Source organism: Apis cerana, linkage group LG15 (genome assembly GCF_029169275.1).
Source record: "Apis cerana isolate GH-2021 linkage group LG15, AcerK_1.0, whole genome shotgun sequence".
Classification (NCBI taxonomy): domain Eukaryota; kingdom Metazoa; phylum Arthropoda; class Insecta; order Hymenoptera; family Apidae; genus Apis; species Apis cerana.
In genome coordinates this window covers 8,915,822-8,941,394 of record NC_083866.1, presented here as the reverse complement: position 1 = coordinate 8,941,394, position 25,573 = coordinate 8,915,822, and the positions used below count along the sequence as shown (strand labels likewise).

Genomic DNA, 25,573 nt, shown 5'->3' with positions numbered 1-25,573 from the left:
TCCATCGTTCCTACACGCCTTCCGCCTTTGCGAGGCGAATATTTACCGTGCGGTTTCGCCCGTTCCGAGGGCAACAAAGTCCTAAATATCAAACAACGCTTTTAACCTACCGCACTTTCAACAATCCCTCTCTTGGCGAACGGAACGCAAACAACATCGAACAAATTTACCGACGACTCGGGCCTGCAGGAGAGAGAACAGGAGAGTAGGGAGGGTCGGCCGAAATTTCGTGAAACGGGCGCAAATGACGACCACCTCTTGTTCTCCCTCTCTCTCTGTCTGTCTCTCCCTCGATCCGTCCCGCATTGAAACCGCATCACCGCGATTACCAGCGAGATTCGAGATTCGTTCTGCGCCACTATCGTCGGATAAAAGTATCGGTTTAAAAGCTCGATTTCGGGCCACGACTGCGGGCCACAGGGAATTTCTCTGCTTTTCCGTTTACACGAATACCGGGGGATCCTCTGCTGATTCACGATGGCCGCGACCAAAGGATTACCGAACAGAGGGAGAGGGAAAATGGAGGTGGAAGGGGAGAGAGAGAGAGAGAGAGAGAGATTCAGGCAACCGATGGCTTGACGTTTCGATAAAGAATAGTTTTCGACACACCGACCGGTATGTACCGATCAAAGGGGATTGGACGCGTTGGTGTTTCTGACGATATGTTATATTAATGTTCGTTATTTGTTGTTGGCTCGGTCTGTTTTGAATTCGCGTATATGCGGTCTATATATAATACGCGAAACGTGTTTCCCTCCTTTTTTTCTTTTTTCTTTCTTTTTTTTTTTCGATAATGGAACGTGAAATGATTGAAAAGCCGGAGGAAAAGGAGTTTTTCCTGTCGCAAAAAAAGATGATCGAAAAAAAGAGAATTTCTTTTTTCTTTCTCTTCGTTCACGTTTGTTTCTCGTTTCTTTGGCGACCTTTGACGATTAATTCGCAACTTGCATCTAGTTGGAAAGCGTTATTTGTATTTTTATAAACTTTGGCGATGATACGAGAAAGAAGTTCGCAGCTTTATGAAGAAGGGAAAACTTCTTATATAAGAGTTCCCGAAAGGAAAAGGAAGTTGTAACTTATGAATTTCAAAGGGAATTCTTAATTAACTTGGAAATTCCGAATGAAATTTTTAATTAACGAAAGAATCTTGATCGAAAGATGCGACTTGGAATTGCCGGACTGCGAATAGTTTCACGGGCTTTTTTTAAATTACATATACCGTGTAAAAGATCGCAAAAAGTTTTCCCTCGAAATATACATACATCGCGACACGTATATCACGCCTTACTTCGTCCGTGTCCACTCGTACATCATTCGTACCCTCCAACTCGTTCTTTCATATCTTTCTTCCATCTATCTTTTCTCACACCTTGTGATACATTAACGTTTTTCGACACCAAAAAATAAATTTCACTGCTCTCGTACGCGTATTTAAAAGAGAAGAAAAAAGCGAAAAGTTCGAGATACAAAGTTTGATCGGACAGAGTCGAATGAAATCGATACACGGGATAAACGATATAGGAACGGATAGTTTATCACGATTCTCAACTCTATCGTATCTTTGCTGCGTTCGTCGCACTCATATATATAATTAGCGTGCGCACTTTCGTTGCTTTACTCCGTAATTGGGATTTAGACGATGCAAGCTTTTATGCTTCTATGGAGTCGCGGAGAAAATGAAAAAAGACGGTTCGTATTAAACTTCGCAACTTGCGCGGCTTTAATTTTCTGTTTAATTTTCCTCAACGTCGTTATATTAAAATTTAATCCTTACTCGGCCACTAATCGATTAGTTTTTACTTACCGTTCCTGCTTCCTTCCTCCAACGAAAATTGATAAACAGTCCGAGTCATTTATCACGCGAACGTTGAAACTTATAACCCCACTTTATCGCGTTAAGATGAACGATTTTGCGAGGATAAACTTTCCCTTCGTTTCGCGGTTTCATCTCTAAACTTTGCAACGTGCGAAACAAAAATTTTTTCTCTTCGTCCAACTTCAACTTTTAATTACTCTCTCCTCGCGATCTTCAATCTTCGATGTTTCTTCTTCAACGGCGATACTTGTACCTTATTTTCGATTCGTGGTAAGTAAGTAACTCTTGCCTGCGCGCAACGTTTTTCTGCTCCGTATATATAATAAAAATCCACTCGATCGAGTCGTATCACGGGGCGGGATTAAAACGAAGAAGAAAGGTTAACGCTTTGGCGTAACCTGGTCGTCCACTCGACCCACCATGCCCATTTTTCATTTCTGCCCGATTACCCCGATGGGTAAAGCAGTAGTAAAAGCAACATCGATCGCGGATGACGATGCTTGTCATCGTCGAAATTCACGATTGCTTCGAATTTGGGCCGCGTGTCCCCCGGTATACGCGGATAAAATTTCCACAAAATTGCGTATTTATCGCCGCCGCGTTCAACGCTAATGCCCGCATTTCCGGCTCTCCATCGACGCCGCTCGCGGATAATTCCTTTTTACCGGAAGCACTTCGCCGCCAACAGCCAATACGATCGATCGTAATCGACCTATGCAGCGCGTCGCCTATCCATATTTTAATACCTTTGTAATTGTATCACATTCGTTATTCGCTCGTTAACAACTGGCCCATATCCTCACCGCATTATCGTAAACCAGTGTTCTCCAACCAATCTTTTTTCGAGTCGTCACGTATTCGTATGTGTAAACACCAAGTCGTTTCACACATTGATCGTAAACAGTAGAATTCGATCTCGTAGCAATCTTTCATGTACACTTTCTCCATAGACTTCGCGTATTTTCTTGTCTGAACAGCATTCTCACTTTTTCGGTAATGATCGTAAACCAGTGTTCTCCAACCAATCTTTTTTCGAGTCGTCACTTTCTCCATAGACTTCGCGTATTTTCTTGTCTGAACAGCATTCTCGCTTTTTCGGCAATGAAAAAATAAAATACATCGAAAATGTTTCTTTCGTCCCCCCATCTTTGCTCGTGAAACGCACGAGAAATGCAACTGCGCAGAATCGAACGAATTTTTCTTATATAAAGAAACCGTGAAATGCCAACTTTCAAAATATATAATAACTAAACGGTTGGCTGGATTAGCATGAAGTTGGCTGGATAAATTCGTTCGACAAGTAGCGACACTCGTGTGAAAAAACGAAATTACTTTCCGAACAAGCTATATCACGTATATTTTTCCTTTCTTTTTCCTAATTAATTCTAATGGAACGTTGCTGAAATATCAAACGAAACGAGAATTCGTATATTCAAAGAAATCGTATATTCACATTAGAAAAATATAAAAACTCGAGGGCGAAACTCGATAGAACACGTAAATACATATTCGGAAGAGGAACTGTTTTCCGTTTTAAAAGCCCAGTAAAAGAGCAGCTCACGAAGCATATTGTATTCCAGGCACGTGTATATTATCGATTGTCAACGCCACTCCGTAATAACTCCTGTCCTCTTTCAACGCTTCGTATTCTTTCATTTTCATTTTCGGATGAAATTCATTTATTACTCGTCACGGAAATATACGACAACTTTTGTATACAAATTCAAAGGAGAGATGTTTACAACGGTACGTTACGTTATTCCTCGCTATTCCTCTCCTAACCTCTTTACTTTGCACAAATTTTCTCGTTCGTATTTCCCAACTTTTAATTATCTTTCGAAATCGAAAGTATATAGTCTCTGCTTTCAAATATCACACGTATTTGAGCGAAAAGCGAAAAAGAAAGAGAAAAAGAGATGAGGGACGAGAACGACGCGTGCTTCGTATCTTATTGTTCGATGGCCACGCTATTGCGAGACCGATACAGCGACGCTCCTCCCTCCGGGACGTGATTAAATCCATTGGGCTGTTTCTAGAATTGGATCGGAACGCAAATTCGCGGAAAAGCGATCGGTGGAAGAGGCGTCGCGATTCAAAATCCGCGTGAACGTGACAGCGGGCGTCCGCCTTCGAAACGGAATCAGAATTAAATCCTTACGTACTTTACGCTTTGCGGAAAGTTTGCAGACAGCTCGGGCCAATTAAACCCTCTCTGCAATTCGATTCGAGAGGGAGACACGCGTGATTGTCGAGTTTACTTTCGAGTTTCGTAAAGAGAACACGTGTAAATACGCCGTTCGAAACAATTAAGGGATCGCTGTTTCATTTTGAATTACTTCGCGGAACGAGCCACGGGTTACGAGACGGGGGAGTTTGTTTGTTTGCCGCTATTAGGGGATTCTCGATCGATATATATATATATATTCCTTTGGAATTCATCGTTCGACGTTTTATTATCGAAGTAGAACGATTGTTCTCGTTCTCACAATTTTCCACAATTAACGCGTCTTTTATACCTTGATGTAAAAATAATCTCGCGATATCTCGTCGATTTCGTTTTACAAAATTAAAATTAACGATGTTCCGCATATCAAATAAAAGTAAAATTGGTTAAAGATGTAATTTCTTTGTTTGTTTCTTTTTTTTAATCGTTAACGCAAGCAGTATAGATTTCCTTCTACGATATATTATCAATATTCGTTTCAATGCAAAATGTAAGTTATCGCAGAACTAATATCGCGATATCGATATTAATGATTAATTACGATTTGTGCTGTTTCCGACTTATGAAACGGTATCGCGGCGCGTGATGCTCGCGGAATTTTTAACGTAAAATTTCGATTTTAATGCGCGCGCGCGTATATTTTCCTCCGTGAAATTTTAATACTTTTGACATACGCGCAAGATTGAAATGCAACTGTCATTTGTTCAAATGTAAATATTACACCGTTATTCTTGACACGTGTATCGAATTTAAAACAAAAACGGATAAATTAAATATTGATTAAAAAAAAAAAATGTTTTCATCTTTAAAATTATGCCTGGAATATATATGTACATTTATATGTCAGAAATTTAATAGCCATCTGAAAATTTACTAACATTTCGTGACTAAGGAGTTAACGAGTTAATTCCATGAGCAACGTTAATCAACAACCCACTTAGATGGCAGATTAATCGACGTTACTTTTTCCATTATTGATTAGAATTTTCCCTCGAGGAAACACAAAAGTTCAACGATAAAACGGAATATTAATCGCGCTTGTTTCTAGTTGACGTAGAGAGAGAGAAAATTGGAAAAAAATCAAAATCCGATTTCACTCTCATATATATATATATATATATATATATAAAACATTATAATAATTTTGCCAAACTCTCATCACCCTATACGACGCGTGATCCGTCATCTCGAAAGTTGTTGGAGGATGGAATACAAAAAGTTGAACAATCTGAATTTCTTCTCGAGTTGTTGGGCCGAAGTTATCTTTCGTTAACTTTCTCCTCTGTCTATAGTTTCGTTAAAAAAGTATTTGACGAATGATCGTAAAAAAAAAAAAAAAGAAAAAAGAAAAAAAATACGCAACACGGTAAATTTTCCTGGCCCGAGTCATCAATTTTCAGCGGAATATTTTTTCCACGAGCGAGAAGAGTGCTCTTTTTTATTATTTTTTTTTTTTGATTTTGTAAAAAAAAAAAAATAATCTTATTGCATTATATCCTATTTTGTAAAATGTCACGAAAGATTTATTTTCGTGAACATTTCGCTTAAAAATTGATAAACGTCCGGTGAATTATGAACGCGAGTGTACACATATCGATCCTTACTACCGAGCTACCATTTCGTCTGACTAGTATCAAAGCCCCGTATATGGGGAGGGTATACGTGAAAGAGCTTTCAGTTCATAATTTATACTTATCAAATGTTTTTTATCTTAAAAGAAGAATGTATCTATGCTTACGTTTTCTCCTAATTAAGAGATGAAAATTTTCATTAACAATCTCATAACTTACGTGGAGAAATCGAGGTACGTTTGCGTTGCGATAAACGTAAAAGATGAGAAGTGAAAAAGAAGGAAAAAAAAAAAAAAAGAAATAAATCGAGTTTATTACTGGAAGTTAACAAGTTAGCAAACGAGTAAACGTAGATTATCTCGATGGATGATCGTCCACAGGAATTCATAGGAGAATAAAAAAAAAAAAATTCGAAAAAAGGAAACGGGTGAAATTCGAGCGATTCGTAATTTTCGTGGATGGATAATCGCTATATACTCTCGCGAAAGAAAACGATAAGAATGATTGATACATGAAGACATTTTCAACGACCAAAGCGTCATTATTCGTTAGGACGTTTATTATCGATTATTATCGACGATAAGCGACACGGAGTCGAATCGTGGACGATATCGAGGAACTCGGTAATTGAGCCGTTGGTTGAGTTTGCCGAGAAAGAGGAGAAGAGGAAAGCTTTTAATCGAGCTCGATTATCTCTTCTAAATCGTTTCGAATACAAAAAGCCGTCTTAAACGCGATATTAATTCGCGGTATTTGATTCGAGAGGGTTTTCAATAGGGCTTGGGGAGGGGAGGGGCGAATACGCATTTATGAATAACATCAAAGAACGTTTATCCACTGGCAATATCCCAGCTTATCCTAGCCGAGAAACTTTTAGTTTCCATTGACGCGGATCGCCCGAGATGTCGCGTATTTATGCCCTTCGAGTATCGCGTCAGTTCTTTGTCGTGTCGTCGAACGATCCACGAGCACCGGTTATTGGTTTGTCGACGTTTTACGAGCTCTCCCGTTTCAGACAGGAGGAGAGGCTTGTAAAGTGTTTTTATGATGCACGTTTCCGCGTCACGGCTCTTTTACAAGACACATTGTTGTCAACGGCCTTCGAAATTAAATTTCAGATTAAAATCCGAGAGGGGATGCAGATGGCGCCGCGCGGTAATGTACGCTCCGAATTCCTGCGAAATTTCACGTTTGGATCGTCGCTTCTTCCTTTCTTCTTTTTTTCACTCCAACTTTCCCACACGAAATTACGCAAATTTCCAAAATTTCGACGATTTCCCCGATGACCCGATTACGAAAAAGAAAATCACCCTCCCTTTCTTAATCACGAGTGATTTTTAATTTCAAACTTAATTTACAGATCCAAAGGTGGAGAGATGATCCGCGACTATCTGTTGTTGCTCTCGTGGCTGTGCGCTGTGCAAGGAAAAATAGGTAAATATATAAAAATGGAGATGCGTGCGTGTCCGCGCCATTCTAAACCTTTTCTTTTTCGAAGGACGATTCTTCGAGCGTTACGTTCGAAAAAAAAGAAAAATTACTTTAATTTCACCTTCAATTACGTATCACGGAATTAACAAGCTGACGTGACGCACGATCGTACCCAAATAAAAATTTCGTAAAGTTAATCCGACTTTCATTTGGTTAATTGAAAAAAAAAAAAAAGAAAAGAAAAAGAAAAGGAACAAATAATTCAACTTAAAAAGATTCGAGATAACGACGACACGACCAGATTAGATCTAACTGTATATAGCGAGGAATCGATCGTGCCCCTAATCTCGTCAAGGAGAAAGAAAGAAAGAGAGAGAGAGTATGAGGGAGTATGAGAAGGAGAGAGAGAGAGGGAGAGAGAGATTTTTTTATAATTAATTTTCAAACTACTACTTCCGTTTTACGTGTAACGTGATTCGATTTGCGGAAAATAGGAATCCGTTCACGGTGAAGAGAAAATTCTCGAACGAAACCTCCAACCTTATCTGTCCCCGTCAACCTCGCAATTTCGCATCTTCGTTCTGGCACGACGCGACGCGCGGCGGGACGTTACGTCGGCTCGCGGAAACGGTGGAAAAGAAACGATGTATGCAAATGCGATGGGACGGATGCGAATAAAGAGCGAAACGCAGAAGGCGCGACGACCCCGTTCTCTCTGCTTCCAGGGTATTTCTGGCACATCACCGACATCCACTATGACCCGAGATACTCCGCTCAAGCAAACGCGGCGACCGGTAAGTACCCGCCCTTTTATCTCCCCGCGTCTATGCTTCTCCTCCTCTTATCGTTATTTCTTCCACTTTCCCCCCTTTTCCTTTCTTTCCTCGAACAACGCCGAGCGAACGTCCCTCAAACCTTCCTTTTCGCGATATTTTTTTTCAACAGTTCCAAGAATTTTCTCTCCATTCCATCTCCTCCTCCTCTCCGCTTTTACATTTTCGGAAATTTGTTTACCTATCGTTTTCGCCGTCTCCAAGGTTTAAAAGGTTGCGCGCTCGGTTGCCACGGATGGCTTAACGCAGCGTTAGCTGGAAATTGCGTCTCGTATCGGGCTCCGTGTCGTTCGGCCGTTAGCGCGGTAATACGAGACGGGCAACCGCTGCCTGCCTTCCTTCCTTCCTTCCTTCGTACGAGTTTTATAGATATACATCGGCGTTTTCGCTCTCCCCTCCACTCTGCCTGTCGCACTTCCCCCTCCACTCTGCCTGTCGCTCTTCCCCCTCCTCTCTTCTTCTTTCTCGTTTCTCCCGCAGCTCCTGCTTTTTTCAGCGTGCTGGAATACAAGGAACGGAGTGGGCGGCGGGCGGAAGACGCCCGGAAAATTCGGCGATTACGGCTGCGATTCGCCGTGGGAGCTGGTCGAGTCGGCGGCCAAGGCGATGAAAACTTACCGCGGCGAAGGGATCGAGTTCGTCCTCTGGACGGGGTAAGTTTCGAACTCCTCCCTTCAACGAAATTTCTCGCGATGATTTCGCGGTCCCTCCTTCCCTCTTTTATCTATATAAATAAAAGCTTGAGGGGAGAACAAGTATCGATCGCGTTTGCCGATTTGTCGGCGCTTCGATCGATAACCCGGATAAGAATCTTGGCGAGCAATTATATTTAGCCGGACATTAATTGGATGGTAATCGTGGAAAGCAGAAAGTTGGTCTAAACGAGTAAAAACCCCGTGGGAATTATCGGCTCGAGAGTCGTTGAATCGAGAATATCCGAATAAACGTTCTCGAGGAACGTTTGACGAGAATCGCAACCGCATCTTGCCAATTTTCCCCTCCTTTTCTTTTCCGTATTCTTTCCTCCCTTTTTGCCTCGATTATTCTCTTTCGCAATAAGGAACAACGCGGTTTTTTTTTTAGCGTTACTTTATATTTTGTTATATTTTCCTATCGAGAAACGGTTTGATGCGTTTTTGATACAAAGAGAACAGGAATAGATTGTGGGACAATAATAACGTTCGATTGGTCCCGTGCGTGTCGCATATTAGATTAGAAAAAGGAATAAATTTAATATTATCGTGCTGGATAAGGATGTAAAACGTAAAACGAAGGAGAAAATGGACATCGAAGGCGAGATTAGCAGGGATGATGAATAGACACAGTTATCGGTAAATTGGACGATGAATCGATGAAAACTGATTAGTCTTCAACGCGATAGATATTATCATAAACTGATCTGATAATCGATAATTCGCAAATTAGGAGGGACAAGATTGCGCGGATTTGTAAAGATTTGTGTTTACTGGACGCGTCGCAGCCATTGTGCGCCCCGTATAAATTAAACGGCACGACTCGTCGGTTTAATGGAGTTTGATCAATTTATACTTTCCCAATTGGGGAGTGTTAATGCACTTATGAATAAATTATCGAGGCGACTGATAATTTTCCCGTCGATGTAACTTTAAATCGGAAAGAAATCGTAGAAAACGCGTATTCGACTGTCATCTAGGATATTTAAGAGATGTCAACCGATCGAGATAATTCAGATAAAAAACGAACGTATTGTTCAAAGTTCAAAATAACCCTGCTATAAAAATATCTTCTTATCTCTCCAAGATGGCGAGATTACGCGGCGGATTTCGGGCAGCGTTGATATTCCGGAATCGAGTAAAAATTTAAACGAAGGAAATTCTCACTTTCAGGGGAGGAAAAAAAATCCAGTCTCTAAGAGGATCTAATTGCAGCAATTTTTTTAATGGCCTTCTGCTCGAGGATGGTTACAAAGTTTCCCCGGCTTTCTCATTAAGTTCCGCAAACACGTGTATTACATACATACATACATAGAGACCAAGACTCCCGTTCATTCTTCTCAATTTGTACCATTCGATTTCCCAACTTCCTAATTGAGTTCTTCGTTCGAAAGTGGCGAGTCTCGTTAAACCTCTTTTTACACGTCCAACGATGAACGATTTCATCAACTCCCCCTCCACTAAAATTTACAAAGATTCGTTTTTATTTTTCTTCTCCTCCTCCTCCTCCTCCAAGAATCTCGAAACGAGCAAATTGCACGGGATGATAAAATAAGGTTAAATAAAAAAAGTAAAAAAACGTTCCTCCACTTCTAAAAACAGTATTCGGGAAGAAGGAGCGTTTTCGAAAAGGGTTGGTCTGGTTTTGCCCAGCTCGGGTACGTAACCAGGACACTAACGAGCCTGTAACTACTTGTTGCAGTGACGCGCTGACGCGCACTACTGGTATGAATGCCGAGCTCCGTCTCCAGTGTTTGCGGAATTTGACCGATCTGTTGTCTCGCACGTTTAAGGGGCTATTTGTGTTTCCGGTGCTCGGCCACGACGACACGGTCAACTTCTCCCAACTTGCCGAGCTTTGGTCAACCTGGCTGCCCCAAGAGGCTTTGGACACTTTAAAAAGCGGTACGTACTCATCGCGGAAACGGGCAGGGGAGGGTTTCTTTAGTAGAGTATGAATTATCATTCCAACGATATCGATCCAACATTCTCCCCTCCTCTTATCCTCCGCCTCTTCCATTTACCCCACTCGGAGGAATATTAATATTCGTTACAAATCTTTGTTATTCCTCCGAAGTTGTGATAAAATCCATCCGGAGTTGGGACATTGAGTTTAGCAAGAATTTTTCCGAACACGAGGGGAATATTATCCATCCTCCCCCTCGTTGGCGGAATAATCGGTTCAACGATCGGGTTGAAAAAAAGGCTGGCCATTCAGATTCATTACTTGTGGGAGAAAATCAATAAGCCCCTTCGATACTTCTCACCCGATACGGAGAATCCCCACTTGGGCGGCGCTCGAATCAACCATCGTTTCCACCGCCGTGTGCACATTACCCACTCGAATTTTTATTCGAACGCGAAACGGGGAAGGAATAAAAGCGCGCAACCCTCGAGCAAACAAAAATTCCTTCCCTCCGCTGTATTTCCTCTCCTCTCCTTCCCCCGCTTCGGCCGTCGTTTCAATAAAGGTCGAATAACGCGAGGTTCGAGAGAATCGCGCGAATGTGAGAGAGGGTGTATAACCGGCAGTGTTAAACTCATCCGACTATTTGGCGCACTTGTTACAGCCGGATATTACACGATAGAGCAAACCTCGGAGAAATATCGGATCATTTTCCTCAACACGAATTTGTGGCTGAACACGGCCGATAATCGTATGCTGCACCACCAATCCGGAGCGAGCGTGGTCGATAACACGCAGGATCCTCTGAATCAATGGTCCTGGTTCCAGACGACTCTCGAGACAGCGCGAAGGAAGGAGGAAACGGTAAGGATCCAATATCTTCCCCCTTTTCTTATCTCATCTTATCTCGCGCAACGTTACATTAAACTTTGGCCCGTGAACATTTCCGGAAACCATGCAAACTTTCGCATACCTTGCCGACTAACAACAACGATTTTTCAACGAAAACGCTGCTCGTCGTTAATCGAAACGAAGGATCGGATTTAATGGGTCGCGTCGAAAAATTTGGAATGTGGAGAGAGATAAACAGGGGAAGGGAAGGAGAGGAGGAGAAGTTGGGCGGCAAAGGAGGTTTATTGACGAAACGTCAATTCCCCCCTTGGGGGATGAAAATCGCGGGGTATCAATGCCGATGCCGCTTCGTTTCCTCCATTTTGGTTCCTGTCGCGATAAATTATTTACACGGGACGCAGTTATCGGGATGACAGGCTATCACTCAATAACAGAACTTCCGACCCGAAGCTTTATAGCCTGAAACCGATCGTTGAATCCGCTTTCTCCGCGCCGGGACACCAAGTTTCCCAGGAAATATTAATATTCGATATTGTTCGACGGCTCGATCATCGTCCCCATTCGCGTCGATACTCCCTTCGTGGATATCGCTTTTATATTTTTTAAAAATCGACCCGAATCGTGGAAATTGTTCAACGACTGGAAACGCTTCCAAGAAATTTCTCCCCCCTTTTCGCAATACCGTAGAAAAACGCGCGTGCCGTCGTAAAAAGGAAAAAGTACGGGCGAAGAAAAGAAGAGAGAGAAATAAGTAAACTCGGATCCCGATGGGGGTGAGATCGATACCCAAGGTTTGTGAGTTGGGGAAAGAAGGATGGAAAAATGACACGGGTGCTCGAGTTTCCGTCATTTAAGATTTACAGACTTTCATAATTGTGCCTGCGCGGAGAAGTCGAATCGATTTATCTTTAAAAACGGGCGAGTTACAACCTCGATTCGCCCGATGTTTCCGTGCCTCGGGGAACGCCATTTATAGATTGACCAAAATGCACGCTGTAAATTGTTCCCTGTAATCGTAAGTAAATGTAAATCTCCTTTCGCGCGATACAGGAGGAGGGGGAGTCTGAAATTTTATTTCTGATTGAATAAATAACCAAAAAATAAGAAAAATTACCGATCGTAAATAATACTCCCGGAAAATTGGATCGAGACGACCGAAAGATGTCATCCGCCGGAGAAACTATTTTACGCGATTTAATCGCCGCGGTGGCCTAAGGTACGCGATAAAGCTGGAATCCCTCGGTTCGCGAGAGAGTGAAAGATGGCCGGGCAATGTGTCTCGCCGAGCTAACTTCCCCGAAAATTTACTCTTCGCTCCAATAAGCGCGTTTCCAACCGTCCCCATCGGCGCGGGATCGATCTTTATTCGGAACAAACGTCTATTTCATATCAGCCTCCGATGAAAAGAATTCCAATCTTCCCTCGGCTACGATTCGGTTGGAGGAGAGAAAGAGAAAGAGAGAGAGAGAGAGGAAGAACGCTTTATGAGTTTGCCCCACGAAATGAGATCGGCCGCGAATTTATTCCACGGCCAATTACCATTCCGGGGCTCTGATGGCCTCTTTGCATTGCGAATTCGCCGGTTACGCGCTACAATTGGCGCGGTATCAGTGTCGGATGACGCGCTGCCCCCCTCTCTCTCTCTCTCTCTAGATATCGGTTATCGATTACGAGCCCCGGGCCGTTTAGAAGCGAGGAGAATCCTTCAAGCTGGCTCCGCGTTACCTGTGGTGATAAATTATGCCGGGACTTTGAATTCCATACACGGAATCGTAATGTATCTAAATCGTTGCGTGCCGATCCCTATTGATCCCCTAAACCCATCCCCGCGTGGACGTCCCTCCATAAACTTTCCTCTCGCCACTCGAAATAACTCGAAGATTACGATTAAATAAACATATTCGAGGAACAGGTTTATTAGGAAAAGTTGGCAGGACATTCTCTCGCCCGATCACGCCCGCATTCCTCTACTTGCCCGAGCACATCGTACACTCGTACTACTCGATGACGCTCCCGTTCGTTTGAACCATTTTTATTCTACTTGTCCTTGAGTGTTGGCGCATGCGCGAACGATGCGAGAAGAGAGAGAGAGAGTTAATCGTAACAACTACGAGGCTTTAGAACGAAATTAAAATCGCTTAAACTAACTTTATTTCGAAGAGTTACCTCTTATTAATGCAGACTGTGGCGTCTGATCGTTCATCATTTCTCTGACCATGAAATATCAAAGTTTAAGTCGAACCGCTTTGAATATCGCACAAATATGAAATTATTAAGAACGTGAATTCATTTCGTTTGCGGCTGAACCGTGTCGTCGCTCAATTCTATGCGATCTGTATTCTATTTTATTCCAACTGATCCGATCCGGAAGACTGTCGCGGATCTTGGGTTTTTCCAAGATCCGATTCGATCCAATTGTTTTTCTTGAAAATGCAAATTAAGAGAGGGAACAGAGCAGGGCGATTTCGAAGGACTCGCCAAGTGGCCATCGCTTCCACATCCCCGTTCAAATTGAGCAAATTTGGAAAGCGACTATTGAAAATGAAATCCAACTTATGTAAATGAAAAAATTATATCCGCGTGCATTTCTCTCAGGATGCTTGTATATACAGTAATATATGTACATATATATATCTCGTGAGAGTATATCGTTGAACGAGACGAGTTTGAAGCGAGCTTTTCGAAAAATGATGCGGGCGGTTGGTTGAATGGATCTGGAAATCTGATTTGCTCCCCGTACGTAGATATAGTATAATCCCTGCCTTTGTCTCTCTGCTTTCCTCCATCCTCCGCCTTCGCGGCCGCGTATGGAAAATCGCAGGAAACTTGTTCTCTCGATCTCACGTTCGATCGGTGGTAGCGGGGAAGTCGAAGATCGATCGATGACCGATAATACGATTACAAATTACAAGCCGCTTAGACACGTCAGCGGATGAAACTGACCAATCAGCAACACCATTGTCGCTCGGCTCGATTTATCGGCGAGCGGGCCGTGAATAGTGCGGTGATTTTTGCGCCTATCGACCGTGCACTTTTCGGTTTCAAATCAAATCGTTCCACGGGATTCGAGGGTCGAGCGCGAAACCGGGGGCAAAAAATTTATACGCCCCGTCTGTTTTTCCTCTCAGATCAGCGCGGCTACCCTTTTATTGTCAGCGACCAGAAATTAAATTCACCCTTTCTTTTTTTTCTCTTTTTTTCCCTTCTCTTCTCGTTCGTAAACGTATCGAATCGGATCGGGCGGAGAGGAGAAATAAAGAAGCAGAAAAAAGAAATATTTTTCGTTCCTCCGCAACGCGACACGAGATTTTGCTTTCGTATTTTCTTTTTTTTTTTTTTTGATTTTTAACACTTTTTTTAACACTCTCATTAAAGATCCCGAACGATTCGTTTCACTCAACGGTGACGTTTCTTTCTTTTGGAAGGCACAAAGAAAATTTGTCGAACAAAGGATAATTTAAATATTTGAATCGCTTCATACATACGCGATAAGCCGTAACGGAAATATATTCCGGCAAAGATAGAGCTGGTTGCTTCCGCGAGCGTAACCCTTGAACACTTTCGTGCTCGTAAGACATCGAGCATTCTTTCGTCTCCGAGCATCTCGCTTCCTGTATATATATATGTATATGTATATATGTGAATCAACGTACACGCAACACGACGTGAAACCTTAGCGTCATATGCAGATTCTTTGAAAGCATACCCGCTACGTCCCATTTGGATTGAGCGATGTATACACATGTCGCGAATTCCACGTGCGCCGAGGCACGAGAAAGATAGTCTCGTTTCTTCGCCGCGTCGCTCACCAACTACGATCGTTACTCTCCATCTTTCCTTCAATTTTCTCTTCTTCTCCTTCTTTTCTTCTTCCGCGTCCCTTCCTCGCGTTCAATTTCATATTTTTACTTTTCCAAATATATTGGACAAAGGAAAAAGGAAAAAGAATCGTTTCGTTAATTCCTTTTAAACCGTCTTAGGTCGGTCTACGGATCCATCCTTTTGTTCCTCTACTTTTGTTTCTACGGATAAAAGTATATCCAAAAGTGTATAAGGACGAAAGAAGGCGTTCATCAATTGCGCCAAAGTACAAGAAAGTTGGTTCGTTTATTTGAAATTCAACGGCAAGTTTGGAAACTCTGCCGGCTAACGATAAGAACTTGGCCGGTTCAGTCTTCTCGCTCCCGAAAACTGTGCGAATTTCTTTTCCGAGATTCCTCCTCCCGTGACACGCTCGAGAATAAGAAAAAGGGATCTACGTCGTACACGTCGAAACTTAGACACGAAGAATTAATTTTCAGAAAGCGGGATAATAGAGACGAAATAACGACACACGCTCTTTGCTCGTGTCGTGTGAAACAGTTGGGAAGGAAATTTCGCGACTCTGATTGGTTAACTTGGAAGAGGAAACGCCTACTTTCCTTCTGCCATGCTATTTATCGCGCGGACCGATCTGACAAAAACGACGATCTTTATCTCTATCGCATTAGCGTAGGCTAAGAGAATTCCAACTTTTTATTTCTCAATATCCACAGGATAATACGATTTGTTATTGTTTAATTATTGAAATAGTTAAGATAATAATTGTACGTATGCGAATAAATTGATCGTATTATGGATAATTTCGAAAATATATCAGGACGATTATCCTATAAATACGTTTATAAATAAAAAATAATCTTTACCATTTCGAATATTCGAAAGCGTTTGAAGCGGAGAGATAGGCGATCCTTGTACCGTCCCGCTACACTTCTTTCCACCAGTGAACGGTACAGCGTCAATTCTCGCGCTTAAAATAGTTCAATTTCACGCTGCAAATCAGATTTTTTTCTGGCTTCCTCTAATGTACAATCTGTTCCAATATGACGTTGAACGAACGGGTCAATATATATATATATATATATAAAGAGAAATAAAGAGAGACAGGAAAACCTTTTTTGAAAGAGAAGCAGTACGAATATACGCGTATTGAGGTAAACGGTTTCTTTGCGAAAGGATCGATCGAAAGTCAGGGAACGACGCGTATTGTGGCTCTCGATATTTAGAGACATCGTTTGCTTCCTCGCGTTACGTAAAATTTTCTCCAATTTTTCCGTACACGCGCGGATACGATGTTTCTTTGTTAATCTTCTTGTTATCCTTTTACGCTCTCGATATTTCTGCGAGCGTTATTAAAAATTTAAATGCTTACTCGTAATCGAGCGAAACAATTGTATACGATTATTTATTCGATTTTTTTTCCTCAACGAAACTTGGTTTTTCTAAGGGAATCGATTCAAGGGAACACGTGCATCGAATACACACACGTGCATTTAACTGGGATATTGCTTAACCAAAGCCGATAAACCGATAGATATTAATAGCTCATATCGATAACAAACAAGTAGGATGATAGGGTAGGGATATAGGATTAATTTCGATGCGCATTCACGTATGTAAGTCAATATAAAATATTTCCAATTCGATATAAAAGAATTCAATTCGGTTATATAAGAAGGGATATTTCATTTTCTATTATTTGCCGGAATCGTTATAAATATCTCTCGTGTACTTTTCACAACACATCATTTTAAAGAATCGAATTTCGCGTTAAAAATATTATTCGTTCGTTCGTTCGTTCGTTCTTTTCGGTGAAATTATGCAAATCGAACTATCGCGAAGACGATATATTTAAATTTGAATCAATATCGTATTCGAATTCGCAATACCGTTACACCGAGAGTTTAATATTTTTCAAAGTCGCGCGTATATAGTATACATATACACGTATATATAATAACGCGGTATTTCCCGGAGCGGAGAAGAAATATCGTTGAAAAATTCCACCGATGAATATTAAATATCGAGGCAGAAGGGAAAAAGTATGCCGAAAAAATCGTGAGCGCGACAAACTGCGAAAAATCTGCGCGAAAAATCGAGGACACACAGTGTGACAATATCTCGGTCGGATAGTCGAAAAGGCAAATAGCCAAGCATAGGCCGCGTACGTTTCTCGCACGGAGTATCGTAGCGTATATTCGGCCGTGTGTCGAGAGATCGACGAGTGGGGAAGGAGAGGGGGGAGTGTTTCGTGACGCGATGGAAGGACGGAATATACGGGCTTGTTGTAACGTCTGGAAGAGTCGTTCGTGCCTACCGAACCGCGTAACACTTATCTCTTTCGGTGGGGGCAAAGTTTCGTTCCCCGGTGCCCGATCGACGACGGTGTTCACCGTTTAAAGAAAATCTACTTTTTCCCACCGGTACAATTCGTTCGAAACGGATCTCCGTGCGAATGGAAAACGACTTTTTCCACGTTTTTTTTTTCTCTTTTTTTTCTCCTCTTATCAGCTTAACGAGCTTTTCTTTATCCGCCGACAACGTTATGCCATATCCCCCACCACTATGCCTTTCTTCGTAGCGTCATTGACTTCTATTCTTTCGCTGGAGCGAACTTTTTCCTTTTTTTCTTTTTTTTTATTTTTCATTTTCGCTTCTTTCTTTTCCCCTTTATTCTTTGATTCCTCGTCCCCTAGTTTCTCTCGTCCGCCACGTATCATCCGAGGTTGGTCAGCCGCGTCCTTTTGTCTTTATTTTTTGCGTTCCCGGACCGTTCTCCCTTTTGTCGTCTCTTCACCTTCACCTCTTAACCGTAGTTAGATTTCTCGTTTTTCCGAGATCGTTTTTATTCCTTAACTCGTACCGTCGGTTTTCACCTTCGCAATTTTACCACTTTTTCCTCCTTCTCCCCTTCTCCACTTTAACTCGATCCCTTCCCTTTTCCCATCTTTATCCTTCCCACGAATTCTTTTCGCCGCGTTTTTACGAATTTTCCGACCATTTCTTCCCCCCCCTTCTCTCTCTTCTCTCTCTCCAACATATAACATCCAACGTTCCATCCTGGTTTTGCGTTTTAAGAGATAATCGTTTCCGCTACATCTTCTCGTTTTCCATCTCTTTTCACTCCGCCCAGAATTTTCTATCTTCCCACCATTTTTCTCCATAAATATCGAGCGCGGCAGCCAGTTTACGAGCTCCACACACACACACACACACATAAGATCAACCTAGGTCGCGTTTAATTTCGCGAACGTGCTCGATTAGGTGTTTCGCGACAACTCGGATCCGTATCTCCCGAATAACGCTTACGGAATTCCGTTTACCCGCGCTAACGAGAGAGAGAGAGACAGAGAGATTCGCTCTCGTTACAAGCTGGGTGTCGCTTGACGAAAGGGAATTCGCGTGCAACGTTTCTTGCTTAAACCCGTCGATCGAATTAGTTTAATTTCGAAAAACAGAGCGAAGCGAAAATCGTCGCTGAGCATGATTCAAAATCAAACACGACGAGGCAATTAAGATTAACACGCGTGTCTCAAAGGTGTTCGATCGAAGAACGTTGATATATTGGCCGGATCGAATAACGACTCGATCCTTTTTCTTTTTTTAGGTTTACATCGTGGGTCACACACCGCCGGGAGTGGACGATCGGGAGAGCGGCGCGTCCATGTTGAACGAGCGTCACAACACCAAATACCTGCAGCTGATCCGGCTGTACTCGGACATCATTCGCGGTCAGTTCTTCGGTCACTGGCACACAGACACTTTTCGCGTGGTCTATAACGATAACGGTAGGTGGATGCATCTCTGTTTGTCCCTTCTTGCGCTGGCCAATAGAGCGGCGGTTGGCGTCGCGGTGAGGCCGACGGATCGATGCGCCGCGAGCAACGTTGTTCAACCCTTCGCGATTTGCGGTTCACCAAGTGGCTCGATTCTCTCCTTTTTCTCTCTCTCTCTCCCCTTCCTATTTTCGCGCGTGTGTACATATATATATATACACGTGATTTTTACATTCTTTTGTCGATTGCTCTCGTTCGTCGATTTGATTTGCTGCAGCTTGGTGGGTAAAGTAACGTTTCATTTTTTTAACGCGTTCGAACGAAAATCGAAATCGTCATTTTATACGTGACTTTGTACGTATTCGTCGATATTGTTGTTATTTTTTTCTTTTTTTTCCCCATCAAAGTGCAAAGACTCTTGCTCTCGTCGTATTTCGCTTTTGTCGTACGCGACGCGTATCGAAAAACGCGCCTTTGTTAAATCGATTCAACAACGGCGATTCGAGTTTCCTAACCGTTCCACGTTCCGCGTTCGTTAAGTTCGAAGAAGGGGAGAGGGAAAAAAAAGAAAAAAAGAAGTCTTTGATGCTTCGATGATTTTACTTTGACAAGTAAAATCTATAAAACGTATTAACCGTAGGGTACGACAATTATTCGACCCGAAACGAGCAATTTATCTCTTTCTTCCTCCTTCTTAAGATAAAGCGGAGAGAAGAAAAAAAGGCTCTGGTTAAAAAACTTTTATCGAAAAACTTCGAAATAAGTTTCGAATCGGACAATCGTCCGTATCCAAGTAATCAAATCTCGAGAACAAGTTTCGACGATCGAGTAAATGCTCGTAACTCGTCGTATTCGAGCAGAGAGCGAAAGAGAGAGAGAGAGATGGACAGAGAGAGAAGCGCGGGCGTAAATGAAGGATGGTTCAATTTTACGACGCTGTGCAGGTCCATTCGGTCACGCTCCACTCATATTTTTCACCGCGTTCCTTGATCGGAAATGGCCGAGGCCACGAGCGAATCGATAAATTCTCTGTCGTCCCGGCTGGCCAGAAATACTTTTCACCCGTTTTTACATCGTTCCGTGGTTTACGTCGGCCGCCCACAGTTCGACGCGCTCCCCCCTCCCCCTCCCCCTTACATCTTTCCACCTTCTTGCCGCGCGCACGTGGGACGTGAACACGTGGCAAAAGAGGTTTGTGCCGCCAGGTCTGCCCGTGTCCTGGATAATGATGGCGCCCAGCATATCGCCAACCACGCCTGGAGGGCCCAACAATCCGGGCTTAAGGTTGTACAAATTCGAGACGACGACCGGCCAGGTAATTATCAACATCTGCGCCTCGCTATTTATCGAAAGAGGATATATATATATATATTCCTTCTCTTCCTCTCGTTTCCTTTTGCTCAGGTGCTGGACTATACTCAGTACTATCTTAATCTGCCGGAAGCGAACTCCGGGACGGCGAACTGGTTGATCGAGTACTCCCTCCTCGAATATTACAATCTTCAGGAAATTACGGCGATCTCTCTCCACGACCTGGCCGACCGGTTCACCCAGTTCAACGATTACGCTTTCGTCAGGTACGTAGAAATTCTTCCAAAATCCCTTACGCTTTCTCCTCGCTCTCCTCGTTGCTATATCTCGCTCGCGGAACTGTATATTATCGGAGGAAAAGAGACTCGAAACGAAAGTTTATCAACGCTTTACCGAAACCCGTGCATGAACGCGCGCTGGAGGGAAAATTTGGATCATCCCCTATAATCGTCCGCTTCTCTCTTCGCTTCGATCGGCCTCCGCCAATCCCACCTTTTGTCAACTCTCCCGTGTGTGCGCCCGCTTCTGTTTCCCACAGATACTACGCGGCCAACACGGTCTCGTTGCCGCGGGAAGTGGAGCAAATTTGGGGCTGCGGGGGACCGTTGAACGGAGCCTGCGCCCTCCACCACTACTGCACCGTCACCCGATTGAACCCGGAATCCTACAAGAAGTGTTACTCGTCGTACGCGTTCGCCCTCGCCTCGACCGGCCCATCCACGCCACGGATCTACCTGTCGCTCTACCACCTCGTGCTACTCGCCTGCGCACACTTGGCCGGCAGCCGGTAGATTTCTCGTAGAGGGAACGACCCGAGCCACGCGCGTTTCCACCCTCGTCGATCGTCCCCTCGTTACTCGCTCTTTGCGACGGCAGGGGATTTGTCTCTTCTTCGCCTCTTTTCCGTTCGAGAGGAGAGGGGGGGAAGGGCGACGAGGGAAGAAGGGAGAGGAGGATGATCGACAGGGTACTGCTGGGAAGAAAAAAAGAAAAAAAGAAAAAAAAAGAAAACCTCGATGTTGTACTTGCTTCTCTTAAGCGTTTGTGTGCGTTTGTGTTTTGAACGCGAATGGAATCGCGTTATGGGGGGCGCGCGGTAACGTTAAGAATTCGAGACGATTGGGGGCGTTGGCTCGGTCTCGCGAACCAGCGTTTCCACGAACAGGAATTACGTATCATCGCCATCACCACCGATTCTGGATTTTGTCGGAACAATACAGTATTTCTTAATAAACGAGTCATGGATTTGTAACTAACTTGTCCCCAGAGTTATTTTGACAACCCCGTGTGTTTGTAATTCCATCCCATTCCTTTCGAATCTTAATATCAATGTCGTTAACCTCTCTTTCTTATTTTTATTCTTTTTATCACGTTATATATCTGTTACGGAGAAACGATGTGTTCCTCGTAAAATATTCGCGATATCAGCGGACGGAGTCGAACGTCTCGTGTTTGACGCGATAATATCGTATCTCCCCTAAAAGAGAGCAGAGTTCTTTCTAATCTTTACCCTCTTGCTCGAGTTTGCTTTACTCCACGAACGAAAGGAGCCGAAACGAGAATCGTTGAAGAAATTCAAATTCTCCTGTGATAACAAGAGTGTAAATCATCGGTGAAGGTCAATGGTTGAAACGGGTTCTTTCCAGGTGTCGCCCCTGCGAATCTCGACACGCGATCCAAACGGATGTTATTTAATGAAAAGTATTCGAAGCTGACACGAACCAATTATTCCTTTTCCTCTCCCCTTTTCTTTTTCCAACTCTCGATCGCGACCGATAAATCGGCGGAGAGAAAGTTGCGTACGCGTTCGAAGGTAAGTCGCCACTTTTTACACAGAGTTGAAACGATTTCCAAATAAACCAAGTTGGCAGGGATTCACAATTTAGCCGAGATCTCGATTAATCGCCCACTCGCTGCAGCTTAACCGACTTCCTTCCGTAAACGAGCTCGTGGTGGACGTGGAAGGTAAGTAAATAGAGGCTTTTTATCGGCAACGAGGTTTTCGAGAATTGATCCCGAAACGAGAAAAATGGACGAAGCAAGGAAGGTAAAAATTAAAGTGAATCGATCGATTTTTAAAATCCTCTCTCTCTGCGCTTCGTTTCCACTTTCAAACACTTCGTTTTAAACGGCGTTTTTCACTTTTTTCTTTTTTTGTCTTTAAGGTAAACAATAGGGTAGGGTAAATGGGGAATGAGAAGAGAGGAAATGGAGCGAGACAGTAGTTGGTCCAGTTTTGTTCGACGGCTAAGTTCCACGGCTTATGTACTTTTCTCCCTCTCCCCCCCCCCACTTTGCTATTTATCAACTGTATAACCGTGAAGAGGTTCGATAATAGGGGAGAAGACGCGATGTACAAACGAATAAAATTAGCGTGGAAAGGGCCGCCTGTTCCTTTCGTCTATTTACGAATTTATCTTGTCGTTTGGGAATTTAATATGCGCGGTAATCGGTGTTTTCACGCGTCGCGAGACGATTTCACGGACGCCCGCGTCCAGGATTTCTCTCGAGACACCGACCACGAAACCGACGCAACGCGACGAGGTAATAAAATTTTTATTCGCGTAAATTCTTCCGACTCGTTTCTCTCCAAACGCTCTCGAATAATAACCAATTATATCGATTATGTACAGAACGGTAGAGTTGTAACGAAATTAACCGAAACGTAGATAGAATGAACAAAAAAAAAAAAGAAAAGAAAAAAAGTACGAAAATACGGTTCATGCGAGTAGAATAGAATTCGTTTAAATGTTAACACGAAAAGTTAAAGCGAATGGTTAATACTTGAAATGATGTAATAAATAATTCAACGTCGTTTTACATGGAATAATGAATAATAAGTTACGTACCATATCATTTTTTATTTATCCGAATAGAATAATCTTCAGCCTCCCGATTTTCACCCGAGTTTGACATCGTTTCTATTATTTTCAAAATCTTTTCCCCTCCCCCATTTTTTCTCCTCTTTATCCAATAACAGTGTACAACGTATATAAGATTATATACACGAGCATAATTGAAAGGAGGAAAACTTTATTCACTTGCCACCAGCCTTTGAGGGATAGAGGGAGAGGTCTTTAACAGTGGCCTTATTCAGTGGCTTCGCTACGAAGGCGAACCCGCCCCTTTCGACGTCCGTTCGCATTCGACTTTTCGGTGCTCCTTGCAATTCAAACGAGGATCGACGATAATAGGCGGCATTCCGTTCGATATAAAGTGTCTCGCGTTTGTCACGCTATCGTCTACCTTCCAGCTGTCTGGAAATGGAAGAAAGAGCCGTTCGTTTTTTCTCCTGCTTATTTCCTTTCTCTCCCTCCCCTCCTCTTTCTTTTTTTCTTCCTTTCTTCTTCTTTTTTTTTATAAAACATCACGTCGCAAAAGAACGAGGACTACGAGGTTCGAGGGAGAGGACAGCGCCACGTTTTACGAGAATGTTTTTCATTACACATCGTGTACACGGAACAATGTAGCCCCGACAATTGAATACGTGTTCCCGCGCGAGTGCGCGACAATATCCGCATAAACGAGAACGTGCATGCACCGATGTACGTGCGCATCTGACGATGAACGCCCGTCACACGCCAGAGGCCCGACCACGCCACGCGCTACTCATAACTTAGCGCGACATAATGCAGCGCGAAACTGCGCGCACCGAGGAAAGTCATCGGTGTCATCGATCAATCCAACGCACAAAAGCGACGCCTCTCGAGCTTATTCCAGCAATTACCTCGTCAACCTCCGCCGCTTTTTTCACGGCGTAGCTGCGAAGGGAAACGTCCGATCGATGGATCGGTATATTATTACGCGCGAGAATCTCACGATCCTCGAGATGTCTCGTTCCGGGTATAAAGAGAAAACCTTACTCGGTGCGAAGATGGAACTTCGATTCGCGACGTGATGAATTAACGGAGAGAGCGAAACGTATCCATTACGTGTTATTCGTCCCAGCACTCGATATATGATCCTATTAAAATTGGAAAAACTTTGAACCGTTATAATTCCGAGGATGATGACTTTTTATCGATGGATGAAAGACGATCGGAAGCGTGAAATCTTCCCCTTTAAAACGCTTTTTGTTCCATCCCGATACGAGCCCCGGTCGCCGAGATATCATCGTGCAAAGAGAAAGGTAATTTTTCATCGTTCGTTCGGCTCGCTAGCCGTCTCACCGACTTATCTCAAACTCGAGACAGTCGCGATCCCTAGAAAAACGCAATAATATGCTATTCTCGGGAAGGAGTAGCGGTACGCATTCCCAAGAAAAAAAGAAGGTTATCGCGATCCCCCTACGATTCGTGCATTATGCATTACGTAAACTTTGAGTCCTCTCTGTCTCGATCGAGATATCGACACGAATCGAAAACTGATTCGAATGGCGCGTTTTTTCTCTACTTTTCCATCCTACGAGTGGGTTTTGACCACGAGATTTCTAATTTCTTTCCCACGCTGCGAAGACTGGAAATCTTCCTCTAACGGATAGCGAATACTTTCTCGACGTGATATTAACGTACACGCATTTTTTTTTTTACCCCACCGATACGGATGTAAATAAATAAAAGAAAAAAAAAGAAAACTTCGTTAACGATTACAATCTCGATTATATCTGGAAATTGATCGTCGTGTATGATCGTGTGTACACGCGCATTCAATAGTTGCGCGGACAAATTGCTTTCACGATATATATATATATGTGTACACGCACGCGCATATGGGGGTGATACGTACGTTACAGAGCTGCTAACGGGAACGTAAAGCTCGACTATATGCTCGATGCGCGCCATTGAAGCGTACACCGGCAGCGTACAACCGTCAAAGCGACGTGGAACACGGATACTTGATGTCATTTCGCGCTTTGTTGGACGGACTTTTTACAAGCATTTCTTTGTCGCGAGAAGCACGCGTCGCTTGTATCCCTTCGACTTGTCGATATTAAAAATGTCGCCTCTCGACGTGGTATTTACACGCGCGAGAAACAGCACGTTTTAAAGAGCTCGTGCATGCACAGATTAAATTTATCACCGCTCGAAAGAATCTGCACGAATCTTGCGTTCCTTCGATGCAATTTTGACCTTGTGCAACAAAGAAGGAGAGGGTTGATCGAGGATTGGTAATAATTTTTGTTACGCTTTAGATAATAACATTCGAGCGAATTAATTAACTCGTTGCACAGGTGCAATTGCAAATAAACGTTAAACGAAGTTGAAATGCTCGAAAGCTGCTTCCTCGACCTGGAGTCATCTACTTACTCTTAATTAACATTACCCAATTACATCGATTAGCCTTGCACTTTGTGCTCGCTGCTTAAAATGGTAGCTCGTTAATTAAAACAAGATGAGCGATGT

The 25,573-nt window shown here is 43.1% G+C and overlaps 1 protein-coding gene across 1 annotated transcript in view; it reads left to right on the top strand.

The window, feature by feature from the left end:
* LOC107997376 (acid sphingomyelinase-like phosphodiesterase 3a) overlaps window positions 1–21,487 on the top strand; it is a 30,914-nt gene extending 9,427 nt beyond the window's left edge. The window contains exons 2-10 of the mRNA XM_062086095.1: window positions 6,972–7,045; window positions 7,768–7,836; window positions 8,372–8,528; window positions 10,270–10,472; window positions 11,138–11,337; window positions 18,752–18,932; window positions 20,126–20,235; window positions 20,325–20,497; window positions 20,770–21,487. Coding sequence (XP_061942079.1) covers window positions 6,988–7,045; window positions 7,768–7,836; window positions 8,372–8,528; window positions 10,270–10,472; window positions 11,138–11,337; window positions 18,752–18,932; window positions 20,126–20,235; window positions 20,325–20,497; window positions 20,770–21,022 — 1,404 coding nt within the window. The 5' untranslated portion in view covers window positions 6,972–6,987 and the 3' untranslated portion in view covers window positions 21,023–21,487. The remainder of the gene's footprint in view (window positions 1–6,971; window positions 7,046–7,767; window positions 7,837–8,371; window positions 8,529–10,269; window positions 10,473–11,137; window positions 11,338–18,751; window positions 18,933–20,125; window positions 20,236–20,324; window positions 20,498–20,769) is intronic.
* The last annotated feature ends 4,086 nt before the right edge of the window (window positions 21,488–25,573 follow it).